The 16571-nt window shown below is 42.1% G+C and overlaps 1 protein-coding gene across 3 annotated transcripts; it reads left to right on the top strand.

Annotated features, from left to right (window-relative positions):
- Positions 1–728: 728 nt before the first annotated feature.
- EIF4B (eukaryotic translation initiation factor 4B) lies at positions 729–13564 on the top strand. Of its 3 annotated transcripts, none has more exons than XM_053456231.1 (15): positions 729–815; positions 4852–5004; positions 5316–5524; positions 6168–6284; positions 6844–6898; positions 7582–7731; positions 7821–7955; positions 8279–8452; positions 8545–8785; positions 9774–9868; positions 10066–10276; positions 10381–10436; positions 10519–10597; positions 11997–12063; positions 12356–13564. In XM_053456231.1, exons 1-15 carry the CDS (start codon positions 803–805, stop codon positions 12428–12430), a joined length of 1830 nt encoding a protein of 609 aa, XP_053312206.1. In that variant the 5' UTR covers positions 729–802; the 3' UTR covers positions 12431–13564. The 3 variants fall into 3 exon arrangements, with proteins under 3 accessions (XP_053312206.1, XP_053312207.1, XP_053312205.1); XM_053456232.1 differs by having other exon boundaries at positions 8542–8785; positions 10522–10597; XM_053456230.1 differs by having other exon boundaries at positions 730–815; positions 8542–8785.
- Positions 13565–16571: the final 3007 nt, after the last annotated feature.

Here is a 16571-nt window from a genome sequence, read left to right as displayed (position 1 = left end):
TTATTATGACACGACCAAGATTTATTAGAAAAATGCATCTAGGCATGGTTACAAAAACAGTGAGCAGGGGCTTTTGTTTTAATCCATTGTTGTTGATTTAATGCCGCATATGGTGTATTCACCAGTGTTCTGTTTAATGTAATTAAATACTTAACAGTGTCTGACCCTAACTTCGGCTTTCTTTTGTTACTTTCTATATTACAAAATCCAAGCAACAGTGTTTAGATTAAACAAGAGACACATTTTAGACACCTACTTACTATTCTTTTCTTAAATGAAAGATACGCTTTTGAATTAGTGTCCTGGTGTTTTGTGCAGCAATTTTCTGACCCCTTTGATCATACATAACAGATGCCTCAGCTGTCTTGTTATGATGCATTATTTAACATGACTTGATGTTGATTGATGACAAAAACGTGGCCTTATGCTGAAATCAGGACGTTTCCAGAGCATTTATTAATGTAGGTATACTGTCGTCATAACCCTAAAGATGCCAATGGACTCCTTACTAGTCTAATCCAGGCACCTACCATCAACAGATAAAGAGGTAAGATTTCAGCACACTAAACCGACCAGCCACGGGCTTATTTAATATGATGTTCTCCTCGATGACTTTGTTGATTGCATATAGTGCATTAGAGCCTATGCCCTAAGCCAGTAACAAAAATGGCGGAAGCATGCTGTACGTCTGCTGCGCGCTTACGTCACACCCATTTTCCAGTAGGCTTCGCTGAAAGACCTGGCGCTGCGCGCACGTGACCGCCTCATCCGGGTCTTCGCGTTCTTTCACACTCGGCCCAACATGGCAGCTTCAGGTGAGTGTGTGCGGGAACAGGGGGTCGGGCCGGTATTAAGAGGTTTGCCGTGTATGTTCGTCAGATAATCTGTCGGACATTTAATCCTGCATGCGGTGTGGCTGCTTGGGCGATCGCTGCTTGACGCTAGGCGGCCCATTCTGGTGATATGGGCCACCGCGAGGCGTCCTGCGGGCACAGACACGCTATCTAATCCTCGAGCAGTTGCAGGCCGCACCCAGTCTGCTCGCCTCGCCTTTGCGTGGCCGGTACATGTGTTTGAGGGGTTGAAATCTGTTGTAGGTCCTACGGGTAAGCTTCAGGTTTAATAGATCCCCGAGCGTGATGTCTGTAAAGGGCTGGCGCCCTGCTAGCAGCCGCTCCAGTATGGAACATACGCCGACCGTCCCGCCATCAGACTACTCGATCCTCGCTATCCCCCAGTGTAGTGTAACAGACACCGTACCGGGTAGCCCCTTTTAATGTTTGTATGGCAATGGCGCATACCTCAGATCGCCGCCTGGCCGGTGTGTTTGGGCCTAGCAGGCGGGGAAAGCAGCCACCTTGGTTTGGGGATTTTTTAACCCATTCAGTCGTGGCGTAATCTATTCCCGCAATGCCAGCTCACTGCAGTAGCTTTGCTTTATTTCGGGGGTCCCTGTGTCCGGCTGGGGCATGTGAACAACACGTGGCCCGGAGGAAGTAAGACTAATCGTTTCACAATTTACGGGGAGCGGGATGTAATGGCGGTGAAGGACTGCTTTGGGCAGGCCGGACTCGGGCCTTGTTTGCCGCAAGGCCCGATTTTTTTTTTAACCTTCCGCCCCCAGTCGGGGGGACACGTCAACATATGCAAGGCCAGAGTGGGCAGTCCGCAGTTACTGCAATGGCTGCTGCTCGCAGGCTGTAGCCGCAAACAAAGCTCAGAGCCGTGTGTGAGAATGTGCGCTAAGTGCCTCAGCAGCCAGCGGTGCACGCATTAAACCTCTTTAAATGCTACCATATGCTGCTTGCCGGAGCCCACAGGGTTAATCTCACCGTGTCTGTGGTGCTGATGCTGACACACGGGTTGTGTACCTTAATATGTATTTAACATGGGGATGCTTCCAAACCTCAGTATAACACTAGTGCACAAATAAAAATATATATACATACATGCATGCGTACACGTATATAAACATGACGGCCATCTAGTCTGCCCTGTCTTATTGATGTGATGCAAGTAAGTGAAAAGAGACTTATTTACCTAATGTGTTGGTTCATCTTGCTCGTAGTTTTGGCATCGCCTGTATACTGTAAATGCAGTTTTTTTTGCTATTGCTATATATAAGATAATGTTCTACATGTATAAGGGCTTTTGCACCCTTTAGTTTGGAAGCAATATGCTGTTGATATATCGGCAATCTGTACCAGATACAGTAGATCTAAGCAAAAGTAGAGCTCCAGCTGTGTTTTCTTCTCAAACTACAACTCCCATGATTCCTTGGGTTAGAACCTCCAGGTTGATTTCTTACACTTTGTAGTTATTCTGGGAAAGCACAGTGTGTGATTGTGCTTTACGCGCATGTTCATAGCCTTATCCTATCGTATTCTAAAGGAAGCAGGCGTTCATCGTTATGATTTCTGTTAATTTCCAACGCCACAATCTTCTGATCTCAAATGCTTTTCTAAAATATAAAAAATATAAAGTAAACAATGTTTGAAGTAGCCTGCGGTTTCATTACATTCTTTGCGCTGTCCGGTGGCTCTTCATCTTGCTCATCTTCTAGCCTGCCAATGACAACCTGTGCGGTTTTATTATTTTGGGGGGTTTAGTTGCTCTGTGCCAATGCAGTATAAAATGTTTCATATGCTGTAAGTTAAAATGTTCTCTTCTGGGCTGGACTTGTCTTTGAAGGCCTTTATCAAGCTTATTCAGCACTGCTGCTCACCGAGAGATATCCCTATCATGATCAGCTTTTGCAGTGCTTCTATAACTGGCGTGTGTGCTTGTCTTTGAAGTTACATGTGCATGTTTTCTCACCTTCCCTCCGCCTGCACATAACATGATCCAGCAGCCCCTCTCCTCTATCTGGCAGAACCTGCTGTGGGTTCTTGGTAGTGCCGGACAGAAAGTGAAAGCATGGAAGAGACAAATGTATCCATGGGGGTTCTGCAGAAGCCCCCCACACATTTGCAAAGGGGACACAATGAACATTTAAAGGGGCCATGGAACTATTGTATATTAAAGTGCATATGATGGCTGGAGTGTCCCTGTAATAACATATCCAAATCCAGTTTCACATCGACCCATGCTTTCTCTTTTCCGTAACCCCTTTTGACACTTCTGTGGTTTGTTTCTCTGGTTTACTATACGCACACATTATAGCTTTGTTTTGATCATATAACATATTATAAACATAATAAAATCTAGTAAAAGATTACCACTTTATGACATTTATTTGAAAAATCTTTTGTCTACGAAAGCTAATAAAAACTGACAAATTACTTTAGAAATACCCAATGTCTTTGGGGGTTTTTGTTATAGGGCAATAAGTGCAAGTAGCTTATTCATATTTTATAAGGGCATAAAATGGCCCCTTACATTATACACCGTTTTCCTATATTTGTACTTTAGGTGCCAGAGATGGGTTTTTAATGTATAATTCTAGTGGGAGGGGCACAAGTTGTTTGGGTATCTATTTTTACATTTTGGTTTCTAGTTTTGATTTTCGTGAAACTAGATGGTTCACCTTATGATGTCATGTTCATATCACTGTTTTTACATCTCTAATATTTTTTCTATTTACAGGGCTCCATTGCCCTGCCCCTGTAAATGTTTGGTGTTGCTGAATGCCCCGATATATCAAAGCATTGCAACAAAAGCAGCTGATCGAAGAAAGTAATAATTGATCACTTTCAAAGCTTGTTTAACCCCATGATGTGCCAGGCATGTCAGTTGTCATTAAGGGGTTAATTTCTGGGGGAAGAAACATTTCTTGGAATCAAATTCAGAATTCTGCAGGATTTTTGAACCTCTGCATTCACAATTCACTACGCCGCTTACTTTGAAGCCGTTTTCTGCGTACTGAAGCATTCTAACGTTGACAAGGCATCTTCTGTGTGTCTGGGCTCGCTTTCTTTTTCTCAAGCTAACTAGATATTTCTGCCATCAGCTGCCAAAATCAATGTGAAGTCGATACGATATAAAATATGCTTTAGCAGGTCTTTATCACAGCATAGTCTTGTGGAATATCTGCGATGGTTGCAGTGGGGAATGTTTCTTTGGGCAAAAACACAAATGGCGCACCTTTTCACAGTAAGGGACACCATGACACTAAATGCTCTTTAAAGGGTTTACTCTTATACCATAAGCCAGGTATATATTGCTTCAATCGAGCTTTAGTGTTTTCCCCATGTATATTCACATTGCTAAATTTCTGTTTAGGAGTGCCACCTTCCTTCGCCAAAAGGTGCTACATTAACGAATCTGTGTAAATATATATATATATATATTACAGTTGAATGCTATATAAAGCCCTTAATATTGGAAATGAATGAAAATTGTACCTTCCTTCAAAGGCATAGTTTACTGTCCCCGGTCACCCCCATTAAATAAGAATACCTATGCTACTTTAATAACCATTTAAACAAATCCTTTCCCTAGAAGCTGCAGCCCTTGCCGTGCATGTGCAGGGGGTCTGCGTGCAAATAACTGGGTGGCTGGTAGGGGGCAAATGGATATGCAAATACTGCAGTATCCCCCATGCATTTGGAAAAGCAACGCCTCAAGAATTTAAAAGGGCCGTACAGCTTTCATATGCATTAAAGTGCGTAGGGCGGCTGCCGTGTCCCATCAGTGGAGAAAATCATAATCTGCGAGTGTGTCTTTCTCTCCAATAACATACAACCCGAGTCCATCACTCACTCGATCAAATCCTTACCTCCTTGTACTGATCTATCTGACATATCTGATGGTCACCCCCTGTGAAGTCAACCGGTTAAGGTCTGAGTCTCAGCATCAGGGGTAATGAGTGGATTTAATGGGCCAAATAGTAACATACCTTTTTCCCTACAGCAAAGAAGAAGAATAAGAAGGGGAAGACTCTGACCCTGACCGACTTCTTGGCGGACGATAAAGGTAGTGGTGGAGCAGCTCCTGTTGGTGGCAGTGGCTATGCCCCCAAGCCAGTCAGCTGGGCAGACGAAACCGATGACTTGGAGGGTGATGGTGAGCGTTATTGCTTTTGGTTATTTACCGCCTGCACTTGAATGATTTTGTAACCAGAATATAAAAAATCCAAGAATGACAGTATTTAAGACACACACATGTACCTCTGTTAACGGCCAGAAAGCTGTTACATCGATAAGCGGAGGGATTGGGCAAAGCTCCCAATTTGGGGTGCTTTTGGAGAATTACGCTCTTCACTGGTTTAAAATAATCTTTAGGCACATGCGAAGTTTACATTTATTGAAATAGTTTGTTTAATTTACATTTTTGTTATACCGTTAAACTAAGTATTTTTGATTACTTTATTGCAGTTTCCACAACGTGGCATAGCAATGATGACGATATGTACAGAGCCCCTCCGATCGATCGCTCTATACTGCCAACTGCCCCCCGAGCTGCACGTGAACCTGATGTGGACCGAAGCCGCCTTCCCAAAAGCCCTCCTTTTACTGCTTTCCTCGGGAATCTTCCTTATGATGTGTCTGAGGAATCAATCCAGAAGTTCTTTAGAGGACTTAATGTGAGTTTTGTTTAGATCACTTATTACATCATAGCTGATTAGCTTATTAGATCACTTATTACATCATTTTTGGTCAGTGGAAGATGTTAAAATGGATTTGCTCAATATGTTTTTAGTTTCAGATAAGTTTCACATACTACTTTTAGGAGTATCAGGCCTTTTATATTTCAAGCCTTTCTCCATTTGTATTAGAAATAAATCATGAAAGAGACGCTCCAGCCGTCATATGTTAGCTGTGTGCTCTCAGATTTTTATGGTGTCATCCTTCCAATTCAGAACGTGTTTAGATCTCTGTGATACTCGTGCACATGCATGCAAAATGCTTACATTGTTTGAATGGGGTATCTTTTTTGCCACTGATTGGCTACTTCAAGCAGCTGATCAGTGGCAAACAGCCAGACCACAGAGGAGGAGGGAAGCAGCAGGGCTGCAGCCTCTGTGTGAGGTAAATGCTTTGTTTTTATTTATTTTTTATGAAGTTGTATTGGGTATAGTCTCCATGTATGCTTTTTACTATGATGTATGCGGCAGTTTAATTATTCCAATAAGCACAATTTGTTTTTTGGGTTTTTTTTGGATACTTGTGATTTGATGTTTGGTTAAATCTTAAAAATGTTCTCTTCATGTTCCTTTTTAAATATAGATTAGTGCTGTTCGCCTGCCCAGAGAGCCCAGCAACCCAGAGAGGTTAAAGGGATTTGGTTATGCTGAATTTGATGACTTGGACTCCCTGTTACGGGCTCTGAGCCTCAATGAAGAAGTAAGTTATTGCCACATTTAAGAATTTGTTGTGTGTGTGCAATCTAACACTCCATGACGTCTAAAACACATACTGCAACCTTTTTTGAGACCTTTTTATTGACCGATCATTTGTTAGCCCTTAAATTCACAGTATCCATTGTATGTACGTTTGTATTGGTGCAACTAATAACTTAAGAATCACACACATCGTGTGTCTTAGGTTTGACAAGCAGTCGAGTTCATTACATTTTCACAGTAACTTCAATCTCTCCAAATCCTAAGCACCCTGCTATTGTCACAGGACGTGCATTTACTGTTACAAGTTGATAGTTATGTGGAACAGTCTAGGAAACGAGTGCTTATTTGTGACGTTAATAGAACCAGTTTTAGTATAGCAGCTCTGGCTTGAGTCGGTGGAACGGAATATCATTTCTCTGCCACGCGGTTCACTGATGAAAACGTATGTAGTGCAGTTTTAAAGCCATAACCCATTCTGATCCCTGGTTTAATATTTTGGCTGAAATTCGATTTTAATCCTATGTGTCATGTTTCCTGTAACTAGTTTTTCTTTATTGCAGTCTCTTGGAAACCGAAGGATAAGAGTGGACATAGCTGATCAGGCACAAGATAAAGGTGAGCACTGTTGATGTGGAAGCCATGTCCCCACAGATGGGCTGGGCCATGATATATTAAGTCTATTAAGCTTGCATTTTTCCTTTCTTTCCAGGTTAAGTTAATTTTATCCCCAAGTAATCCTAGGGCAAGGGCGTCCAGCCTGCTGCCCTCCCATAATGCTCTTTCAGCTAAGCGGCTGGCTGAAGAGGTTGGGAGATGTAGTCCTGCAGCAGCTGGAGGGCCGCAGGTTGGACAGGGCTGGTGACCACTTAGCCAGTTTAGTATACCTTAATGTCCTGGTCACAATCTCTGTTGACTTCATAAGGCAACGTGAACATACAATGTTCTAAGTGAAATGTTGCTAGTTTTGCCCAAAAATAGAATTAGTGAAACAGGCGATATGCCTTGATACAAATAATTGTTGCCGCCTTTTAATGCTTAAATTGCGGTAGGTATACTGTAGATTTCTCATGCTTGTACCACTGTGTTTAAGCTGATACTGACTTTAATGCATATTTAATATATTCAAAAATAAGCTTATCAATCATTTCAGTAACTTTGGGGCTCCTTAAAGGGTCAATCATGGCATGTAATCCATGTCTGTTTAATGGCCGCAGACACTTGTGTATGTTTCCAGTTTAACACATTTTATAGCGGAGAGCAAGGTCAGCTAATGTTTTTGCACTTGTTTATTGCTTCAGAACGGGATGATCGCTCGTTTGGCAGGGATCGTGATCGCGATCGCAATAGAGATTCTGACAAGACCGACTCTTCTGATTGGAGGGCGCGTCCTACAACCGACAGCGCTGATGATTATCCCCCACGCCGTGGAGAGGACAGCTACGGAGACAGTATGTTTTAGGAGTTTACAGCGCATGCTTCTACAAACATTTGCCAGTTTTATTGTGTTTCTCAAACCATATTGTTTCTTCAAATATAGGGTACCGCAGTGACAGATATGAATCTGATAGGTACCGAGATGGTCCGCGTAGAGATGGTGGTGGTGGTGGTGGTTTTGATAGAGAGAGAGGAAGAGACAGATATGATGACCGGGATCGCCGTGATTATGATAAAGGTAAAAACCTGATACCCAGAATTAACCCCTTCCTGTGCTTTGATTTGGTAGTAGCATTGGGAGAAGATTTAATGGCCGGAAAAAAAATCTGTAAGATGAATGCATAAACTAGGCAGTTAAAATTGATTTTCTTTAAAAAGCAATGTAACTTATGAGGATTTGAAAGAAGACCATCGGCAGTCAGTTTATGAACTTAGATTCTAAGCAAAACACAAAGCTTTTCCCAATTCTGTTAGTGTGGGGGGTACATAACTATTTTATTTGAACTTGCTGTATTTTGCATTTTCGCTTTCCATTTCCTCATATTTTAAACTTGTGCTCAGGTGGTTATGATTCCCGTGGAGGCAGAAGGGCGTTTGGTAGCGGTTATCGGCGGGATGACGATTACAGGGGTGGAGGAGATCGATACCCTGATAGATATGAGGAGAGACGAGACGATCGATCAGACAAATGGAATGGTTTCTCTCGGAATGAGGACAGCAGGCGTGAAGAACGAGGTAGAAATAAGTAAAAACTTGTTTTTTTATTTTAAAATTTTAGTTTTGCTTCCAAATTTTTATTGCTGTAAATTTTCTGCCTTACACAGCAGGTCCTCCACAGAGACCGAAGTTAAACCTTAAGCCACGTTCGGCGCCCAAAGAGGAAGAAAGTAGTGGGGCCTCAACCGCTTCCAGCCGTGCAGCCTCAATTTTTGGTGGTGCCAAGCCGGTCGATACATCTGCTCGGGAACGTGAGGTAGAGGAACGATTGCAGAAAGAACAAGAAAAACTGCAGCAACGCCATTTGGATGATGACAGGCCTCGACAAATAGAGAGGAAACCCAGAGAAAGGTACAATCCTGGTTTAAAATAGTTCTGTTTGTGTAAAACTTGCTTATTTTATACATATATAGTGTGTGTGTGTATATATAATTCCATATTATATATAATTCAGAATTCCATTATGTGAATCCTCCGTGTGACCTCCGTGTGTTCTGCAAACTACGCCACCATAATTCCTCGAAACCTAGTTTTTACCTTGAGCCAGTTCAAGCCCGTTCACCATTACTGTATTATATATATATATATATCGCACTGTTTCTGAAAGGCATGTCATTGCATATTACTGTTGGCTTATGCCAACCATCGGACATAGAAACAATGCGACAGCTCATAAGCAACATTCTTCAATCTAGTATGCCCATTGTTTCTGATGTAATGACAGACCTTAACCATTACTTGGTCTGCACAAAATTGCCGGTGATTACACCTGGTCAAACCAAATGCAGCCGGTAGATCTCCCAGCTTTGGTGATATACCAACCAGTAACTTTTTATAAAGCAGAATGAGTAATGTGGAAGGAAAGATTATACCTCTTATACAGGTTTTAGCAGCCCTGTGACCTCTGTGTCACAGAGTAAGAGTTTGCTTAGGCAGTTGCCATGTCTAAGCTTTCCTTGACGTGACACAAACTTAACTCGGGAAGAGTTTTAAAATTTGTTTGTTTCCAGCAACACCTGTGTATTGTTAAAATGTGATTTCTGTAATTGTTCCTGGCAAAACTCCCAAAGTCTGTCTTCTGTTGGGCAATTTAATTGATGAAGGGAGAAATCCATAGCCATCCTGTCTATCCAGCGCTTGTGCTGGTCTTAGTAGATCTCATTCCTCTGGCACAATAAGTTAAACATCAGTGCAACAGTCAGACCTTGATCCACCACATGTGATGTACTACCTATGAAATGTTCATCCATTGTATGGTGGTGTGAAATATGCATGTGCTATCTAAATAATTTAATACATTTAATTGGTTACAGACTCTAATATTCCTCTTTCCTTACAGACATCCCAGCTGGCGCAGTGAAGATACCCAAGAGCGTTCTAGGACTGGCAGTGAGTCTTCTCAAACAGGCAACACTGGCTCGTCTTCATCCAGGAGTAAGTATAGCATTTGATTTGGCAAAACATGTTATGGCTGCTGTTTGCTAGTATATGTGGATGTACCCAACATGTTAGAAGGTTGTGTGAACAAATATGTTGAAGGCTTTGTATTGACGTTCATGCAGTTTTTACTTTGTAAACCTCTGCCTTTTAAAACATGTTCAGTATCCTAAGAATCTACATATTTTTTTTAGTTTCAAAGAGAAGGGAGAGTGAGAAATCGGTGGAAAATGAGGTGTTTGGAAAAGACGAGGAAATTCATTCTCCAAACTCAAAAGGTCCCAAGGCAGACTCTTCGCTTCCTTTAAAAGTAATGCCAGCCCCACCGCCTAAGGAGAACGCTTGGGTGAAACGCAGTACAGTAGCTCCTGCCTCACGATCCCTGAGTTCAGAATCCTCACAGGGGTAAGTGTTCGCTTACTGTGTCTATGCTACTCTTTAGATAAAATGAACATTATTAAGCCTTTGTGTCTAATTTTTATTCCAATCTGTTCTATCCCTTTCTGTAGCAGCGAAAGGCAGTCTGACTCTGATAGGTGGACATCAGGGACTGCACAAGGACCAGGTAAAGTAAAAAGAAAGCAGCCAAGCAGAGTCTTTATCAGTTAGACGGGTGCCATGTACCAAAACATTTTTGTTCTTTTCAGAAGATGGTAAAATGAGTCCTGAACCTGGATCAAAAACAAGTGGGCGCAACAGCGATGATCGCGGCAGAGTGACTGATAAGTAAGAAATTGATTTATATATATATATATATATATATATATATATATATATATATATATATATATATGGAATGTGCTTCTCCTCTAAAATATCCACACGCTGTAACATCTGTGTATGAACTACAGTTAAGATTTGCTCCAGTATCCCGGGCGGCCTTTTAGGCGACGCAGAAATGACTTGCCTTTAGCAGAGGCTTCAGCCGGCCAGCTTTTCCGTTGTCGGGCGTTTGGTGCCCCTGCCTGAAGGCGCACCGCACATAGCTGGAGGTTCTGCAAAATACTCCACCATAATTCCTCGAAACCTAGTTTTTACCTTGAGCCAGTTCAAGCCCATTCACCATTACTGTATGAAATACCGTATTGGCTCGAATATAGGCCGCATGTTCGGGGTCTAGCGCTCGACGCCCGGGCAGGCAGCGGGGCTAGGATACAGATCCCCCGCAGCGGTGCAGGGGACCTGCATCCTACTCCCCGATACGCTCAGACAGCCTCCCCTGCCAGCACTTCCCACGGGGGGGGGGGGGGTGCCGGCAAGGGAGGTTGTCTAAGCGCATCGTGCGGACCGTCCGCACGATGCGTTTTACCTCTGCCCACCCCCAGACTTACCGGAGCAGACTCCCGGGTGTCTTGCGGGGCCGGCGGGGCACATCTACGCAATACGCGTATGCAACTTCCGGCACCGGAAGTTGCATACGCGTATTGCGTAGATGTGCCCCGCAAGACACCTGGGAGTCTGCTCCGGTAAGTCGAGGAGGGGGGGAGAGGAGGACAGTGGTAGCATATCTCGGGGGGGGGGGCGGGGGACAGTGGTAGCATATCGGGGGGGGGAGGAGGAGGACAGTGGTAGCATATCTCGGGGAGGGAGGACAGTGGCAGCATATCTCGGGGGGGGGAGGAGGACAGTGGTAGCATATCTCGGGGAGGGAGGACAGTGGCAGCATATCTCGGGGGGGGGAGGAGGACAGTGGTAGCATATCTCGGGGAGGGAGGACAGTGGCAGCATATCTTGGGGGGGGACAGTGGCAGCATGTTTTTTTTGGTGCTTTTTTAAAGAAAAAAACTTTTAGGGTGCGGCCTATATACGGGGGCGGCCTATATCCGAGCCAATACGGTATATCACACTGTTTCTGAAAGGCATGTCATTGCATATTACTGTTGGCTTATGCCAACCATCGGACATAGAAACAATGTGACAGCTGATAAGCAACATTCTTCAATCTAGTATGCCCATTGTTTCTGATGTAACGACAGACCTTAACCATTACTTGGTCTTATCATAACTTCAGCCTAGCTTTATACGTATCCAATGCCTTCTGTCTCTCTAAAATAAATTCCTAAATGTAATTGAGTTTAAGGCTGCTGAACTCTGATGTGTAATTATAGTTTGTAACTTTCGACAGGAAAGAAAGGGGCAATCCAGATTCCAGGGTGATGCCGGAAGGAAAGATGTTGGAAGAAAAGGAAGCTGTAAGAAAATCTCATTTCTGTGGAACCTTCCATTTGTTTGTCTTCTTGATACATTTTTTTAATGCTATTGGGGATAAATGTTACACATTAATTCCATTTTGCTAAGAGAGAACTTACAAAAATATTTTTAACTAGATTTTCACAACGAGGAAAATGAATAAGCTTAAACCTTACCTAATGTATGTGCTGCTTAATCGGCCAATTCTAGTTTTGTCATACCCCTTGAATATATGTATTGTAAGAATCAAATATAATGTGCAAGAAATGTATCAAAGTTATATTCTTCCTGCAGAAATTCAGCCAAGCGAGTAAGTATGCAGCGCTAGCTGTGGACGGGGAGGAAGACATTGAAGATTACGCAGACTAACATGGGGAACGTCTGTGTTCGTGGATTTCTCTACACCTCCCCTTACCTTTATTGTCCCTTCTGCCCTACTCCATGACAGTCATTGGCAAAAGCCTGTCAAGAAAAGCAACACCCTCTTCCGGCTCTGTCCTTCTCAAATGTAAAAACAATCCGACCTCAACACCTCAGACAAGGATCTTCAGTTAGAAATCTAATGAGCTGTTTCTTCTCTTGCATGCCGCTGCAGCTTTTTACCGTGTGTGCGTGGGTTGGGAGGGGTGGAAATGCAGTGCGTGGCAGCGAGGTTTGCCTAATCATCGCTTGGGGTAATAGTTTCCTGAGCTACAACCCCCCTCCTCATTTGTAAAGATATCATTTTAAGCAAGGAGCAGATAGGCTCCAGACTTCATATTAGGGTGCTTCTCAGAGATGCAATTTCTTATGATTGTCCTCTGGAAAACCAGTTCAAAAACATTAATTTGGCGAAGAATGAAAGGAATGATTGACCCTTTTTAGCACATTATGGTAAAGCAGATGAAATCAATTTAATGAAGCTCTTTGAGTATCAGTAGAGAAAGGGATGTCTTCAGATGTATGGTTTGCACTCAAATAGTACTGCTGTCAGAATCCTTCAACCAGTGTGCCAGTGATCATACAAGTAGCAGCCCCCTAAAGGCACTGAAATACTTCTAGAGACCCCCGTCAGGCTTTGGTGTGGTGCTGTGGGTTTGACAGACTGCCATAGCAGTGAATGCTGCTAGGGAAGGTATCTTACAGTGTTTAGTAGGAGTATATAAAGCATCTGGATCAGACAGTGCTCCCTGTTTTCCTAGATATTGCCTTACGCATTTGGCAAATCCCTAATTGGTCCTGTACCCATCCTCAATCACCCTTTTCCCTAATTTATAACTATTGTACTTCTGGGAGCTGTGTCCCGTCGCAGACCAGTTTGCAATACCGCCATTTACCATTTTACACTTGCAAAAGTGTACACCAAGGAATAAAATCTATAATAAAAAACCAAACTTGTAATGATTTATAATCTGCTTTCTCAGAGATGTTTTATTATCATGTAAAGTCCCTTACCAGCCCTCTTAGGTTTTTTTTTCTGTTTATCAGCTCTGTCCCCCTCGAAATAAACTAATCTTTAAAATATTTTTGTCTGGTTGTTATTTATAATTCTGTTTTAGTATGGTTATCGTTCATTGTCTGGAGCTTTAGCTGGCAGCGTAGTTTCATTTACATCCAGGAGATGGAGCAGCAGCCGCTGGGATCTTCGGCTTCCAAAAGTTACTTTCTTTGACTTGGCCGCAGATTTATTAATCGAGGGAGCCTCCCAATGACTTCATCTCTGTAGCCAAAGGAAATTTCTACTGCATGCTTCGTGCAACAGTTTAACCAGTTTCAATTCGAGTGTTTCAATAAACCTATGTATAAAACTCGATTCGATCTGATCCCATCCTGATAGGCCCCTGTTTGTGACGAAATGGGAATTTCTTTTGCTGGATATATTCCTAGAGAATGTGAATAAAATTGTTAAAAACTTAAACAGTGTGAACGTGTATTAAAAGTCCCACTGGGAGACAGGCGCTAGATAAATACTAGTTATATGAACTGATTTCAGGCTGTACCCCCCCCCCCCATTCAGGAGCCTAAGGTTTTCCGTGTATACGCGTTCCTGTTCTGTTTATCCCCACCAACGAGTGTGCCATACAGCTAATTAGAAAAAAATACTATGTTACTATCGGTACACTACCCTTTATTCTGCTATTCTGCTTTTAGTATTTTATATTCCAAGTGCGTCGCATGTCAGAACCCTGACCGGTAACTGAAAGATGTTACTTGAGTGCATGTATAAAAATAATCCCAACAATATATTGTATAACAAAGATATGTAGCATACATCATTCACAAAAGTGCTTTCCATTTTATTCCAACCTTATTGTATAGCAGAGCAATGCAGTATACATAAATGCGTATTGTTAAATGTCTAGCTTCCAGAAAAGCGTATTAAGTTTCCTGCTATGAACATTTGAGCAGCCTAGTTAGAGAAATATGGCTCAAAGGGTTAAATGTGTGCATTAATATCTTTGAGTTAATATGGAGGACTTATATCATTTGTATATTTCTATTTGAGGTTTGCAGAGATCTTTTCTCTGTTTGGAATGGTAGTTTTATTGGAAACAATGAAGCTTCCACTGATCGCGTTTCCCTTCCAAGTTAAATGGCTGTATCCCGCATATATATATGGATTAATGCATGCTTTTTGCTGTAGCAGGAAAGCATATGCTTGTATGCGAAGGAGGAGTGGGACTTCTTGATTGTAGAGGATACCACAAATTCTTAGGTCTGGAGGAGAGTAAAAGCGTTGAAGAATGTGTCCTGTCAGCGACCCCCCCCCAACTTCCTAAATCTCTCTACCTTCCATCCATCAGGTTCTGTCCCAAGCCCCATTCCATCCATTCCTAAAAACCCTCATAGTATAAAAGAGCTGTAAAAGAGCTTTGAGTGACACTAACCCCAATAAGGCTTTAATGCAAATGTTAAGAAATGAATGGTATCCAAACCACGGTTAAGCAGCGCTAAACTTCATACACATGTTTTAATGTTAAAGCAGATCTGTTAACTTTGATATACCCAATCCATGTAATGGTGAATACAGATTATAATAACTATATACAGGCTTGGACTGGTCACCGGGAGAAGCCGGATAATTATTAGGCTTGCTTATTTTTGTACAAATGCGTTTCTGTGCTGGATTTTGTCATTTCGTCAATTGGTCCATGTAACCAACGAATGTAAAATTAGACAAAATTCAAAAAAACGAATGTGCGCAATACGAAAATCTTAGTTCATTTCTTAATCGCCAGGACCGCCATTTTGACTACACTAAGAGAAGGAGAAGCTTGCAATTTAAATTCAGTTTCATTGTTTCCATGGCAACCCGGACGACGAAAATGTTGGGCTCACTGGGGCTGCCCATTTATAATGTACAGCGAACTCAAGGAGTTAAAATAACCTTCATGTTTACTCCCCATAGTTCACCTAAATCTGATGTTTTATTACAGCTTGATGAAAATGTTAATTACAACTTTAAGTATTGACCGTGTTATGTTTGTAACGTGGATCCATTACAAGCAGCTATACATTTTTTAAAACTTGGTAAAACATAGCGCCTCTGGAGAATAAATAGCTTGGATCTATGCAAAACCCAGCCAACCGATGCCCAAAGCTCTAAAGTCAAATATTTGGTATTTAACAAAATAAATGAAGAGGTGGGGGGAATAAAATAACACAACTCCAGGCTCTTATACTTTGTTTCAGGGGCACATTTTGGAAATGTTGCCCATTTATTATTTGCTACAGGGGCTGCAAGGCAAAGGGCATATTCATATGAATCTGATGGGAATTCTGAAAGGTTGATAATGATTCTAGACAGAATATAAATATATACAAATCACCCGATTATATATTGTAGTATGGACATATGTATCCAACATATAAGGATGTAAACAATAAAAGAGAAAAAAAAATTGTGTAATATTGCACTAAATATTCTTGAGATGGAACACTCCAATACCCTCGCATTTCAGTTGGAGTGCAAAGTACATTTTACTTGCACCGTCCAAAGCTATAGTAGCCATGTGTACACATAAAGGATGGCCGAGATAAAAAATAACTGAGATAATAAAAGACGATAAAAAAAATAAAAAGTGACAACGCATTTAGCTCTGTAGTATGAGCTTCCTCCAGATGTAACAAAACAATGCCACTAATATATATGCATTTGAGAAATCCTATGTAATCTCCCTGGATTAATGGTCAAACCTAAACATTGCAAGTACTTAGAAATCATTGCCTTAAGGAGAAGCTGCAGTTCCAAGAATGCAATGCGTCCTCTGTAGGTCTTCTCCTTAAGATTTTCAATGCCTTGTTTGAAGCAGCCAATCACTGACAAGAAAATGCTCTTTGGCCCGAGAACTCTTTATCTTGTCCAGCGGCTCCTGAAATCAGAGATGTGTGTGTTTAACCTACAGGCTAGGCCATTCCCAATGCCTTCTCCGGTCCTGCCCCAATCCTGCTTCTACCTGGCTTCTTTCAAATTGCTTTGGGGAGAAGCTCTATCTAGCCGTGCCTCCTTAATCCAGACACACAACCTCCC

This window comes from Spea bombifrons, chromosome 2, assembly GCF_027358695.1.
Source record: "Spea bombifrons isolate aSpeBom1 chromosome 2, aSpeBom1.2.pri, whole genome shotgun sequence".
NCBI lineage: Eukaryota > Metazoa > Chordata > Amphibia > Anura > Pelobatidae > Spea > Spea bombifrons.
Note: the sequence above shows the minus strand (reverse complement) of the source record. Positions and strands in the feature narration are given on the sequence as shown.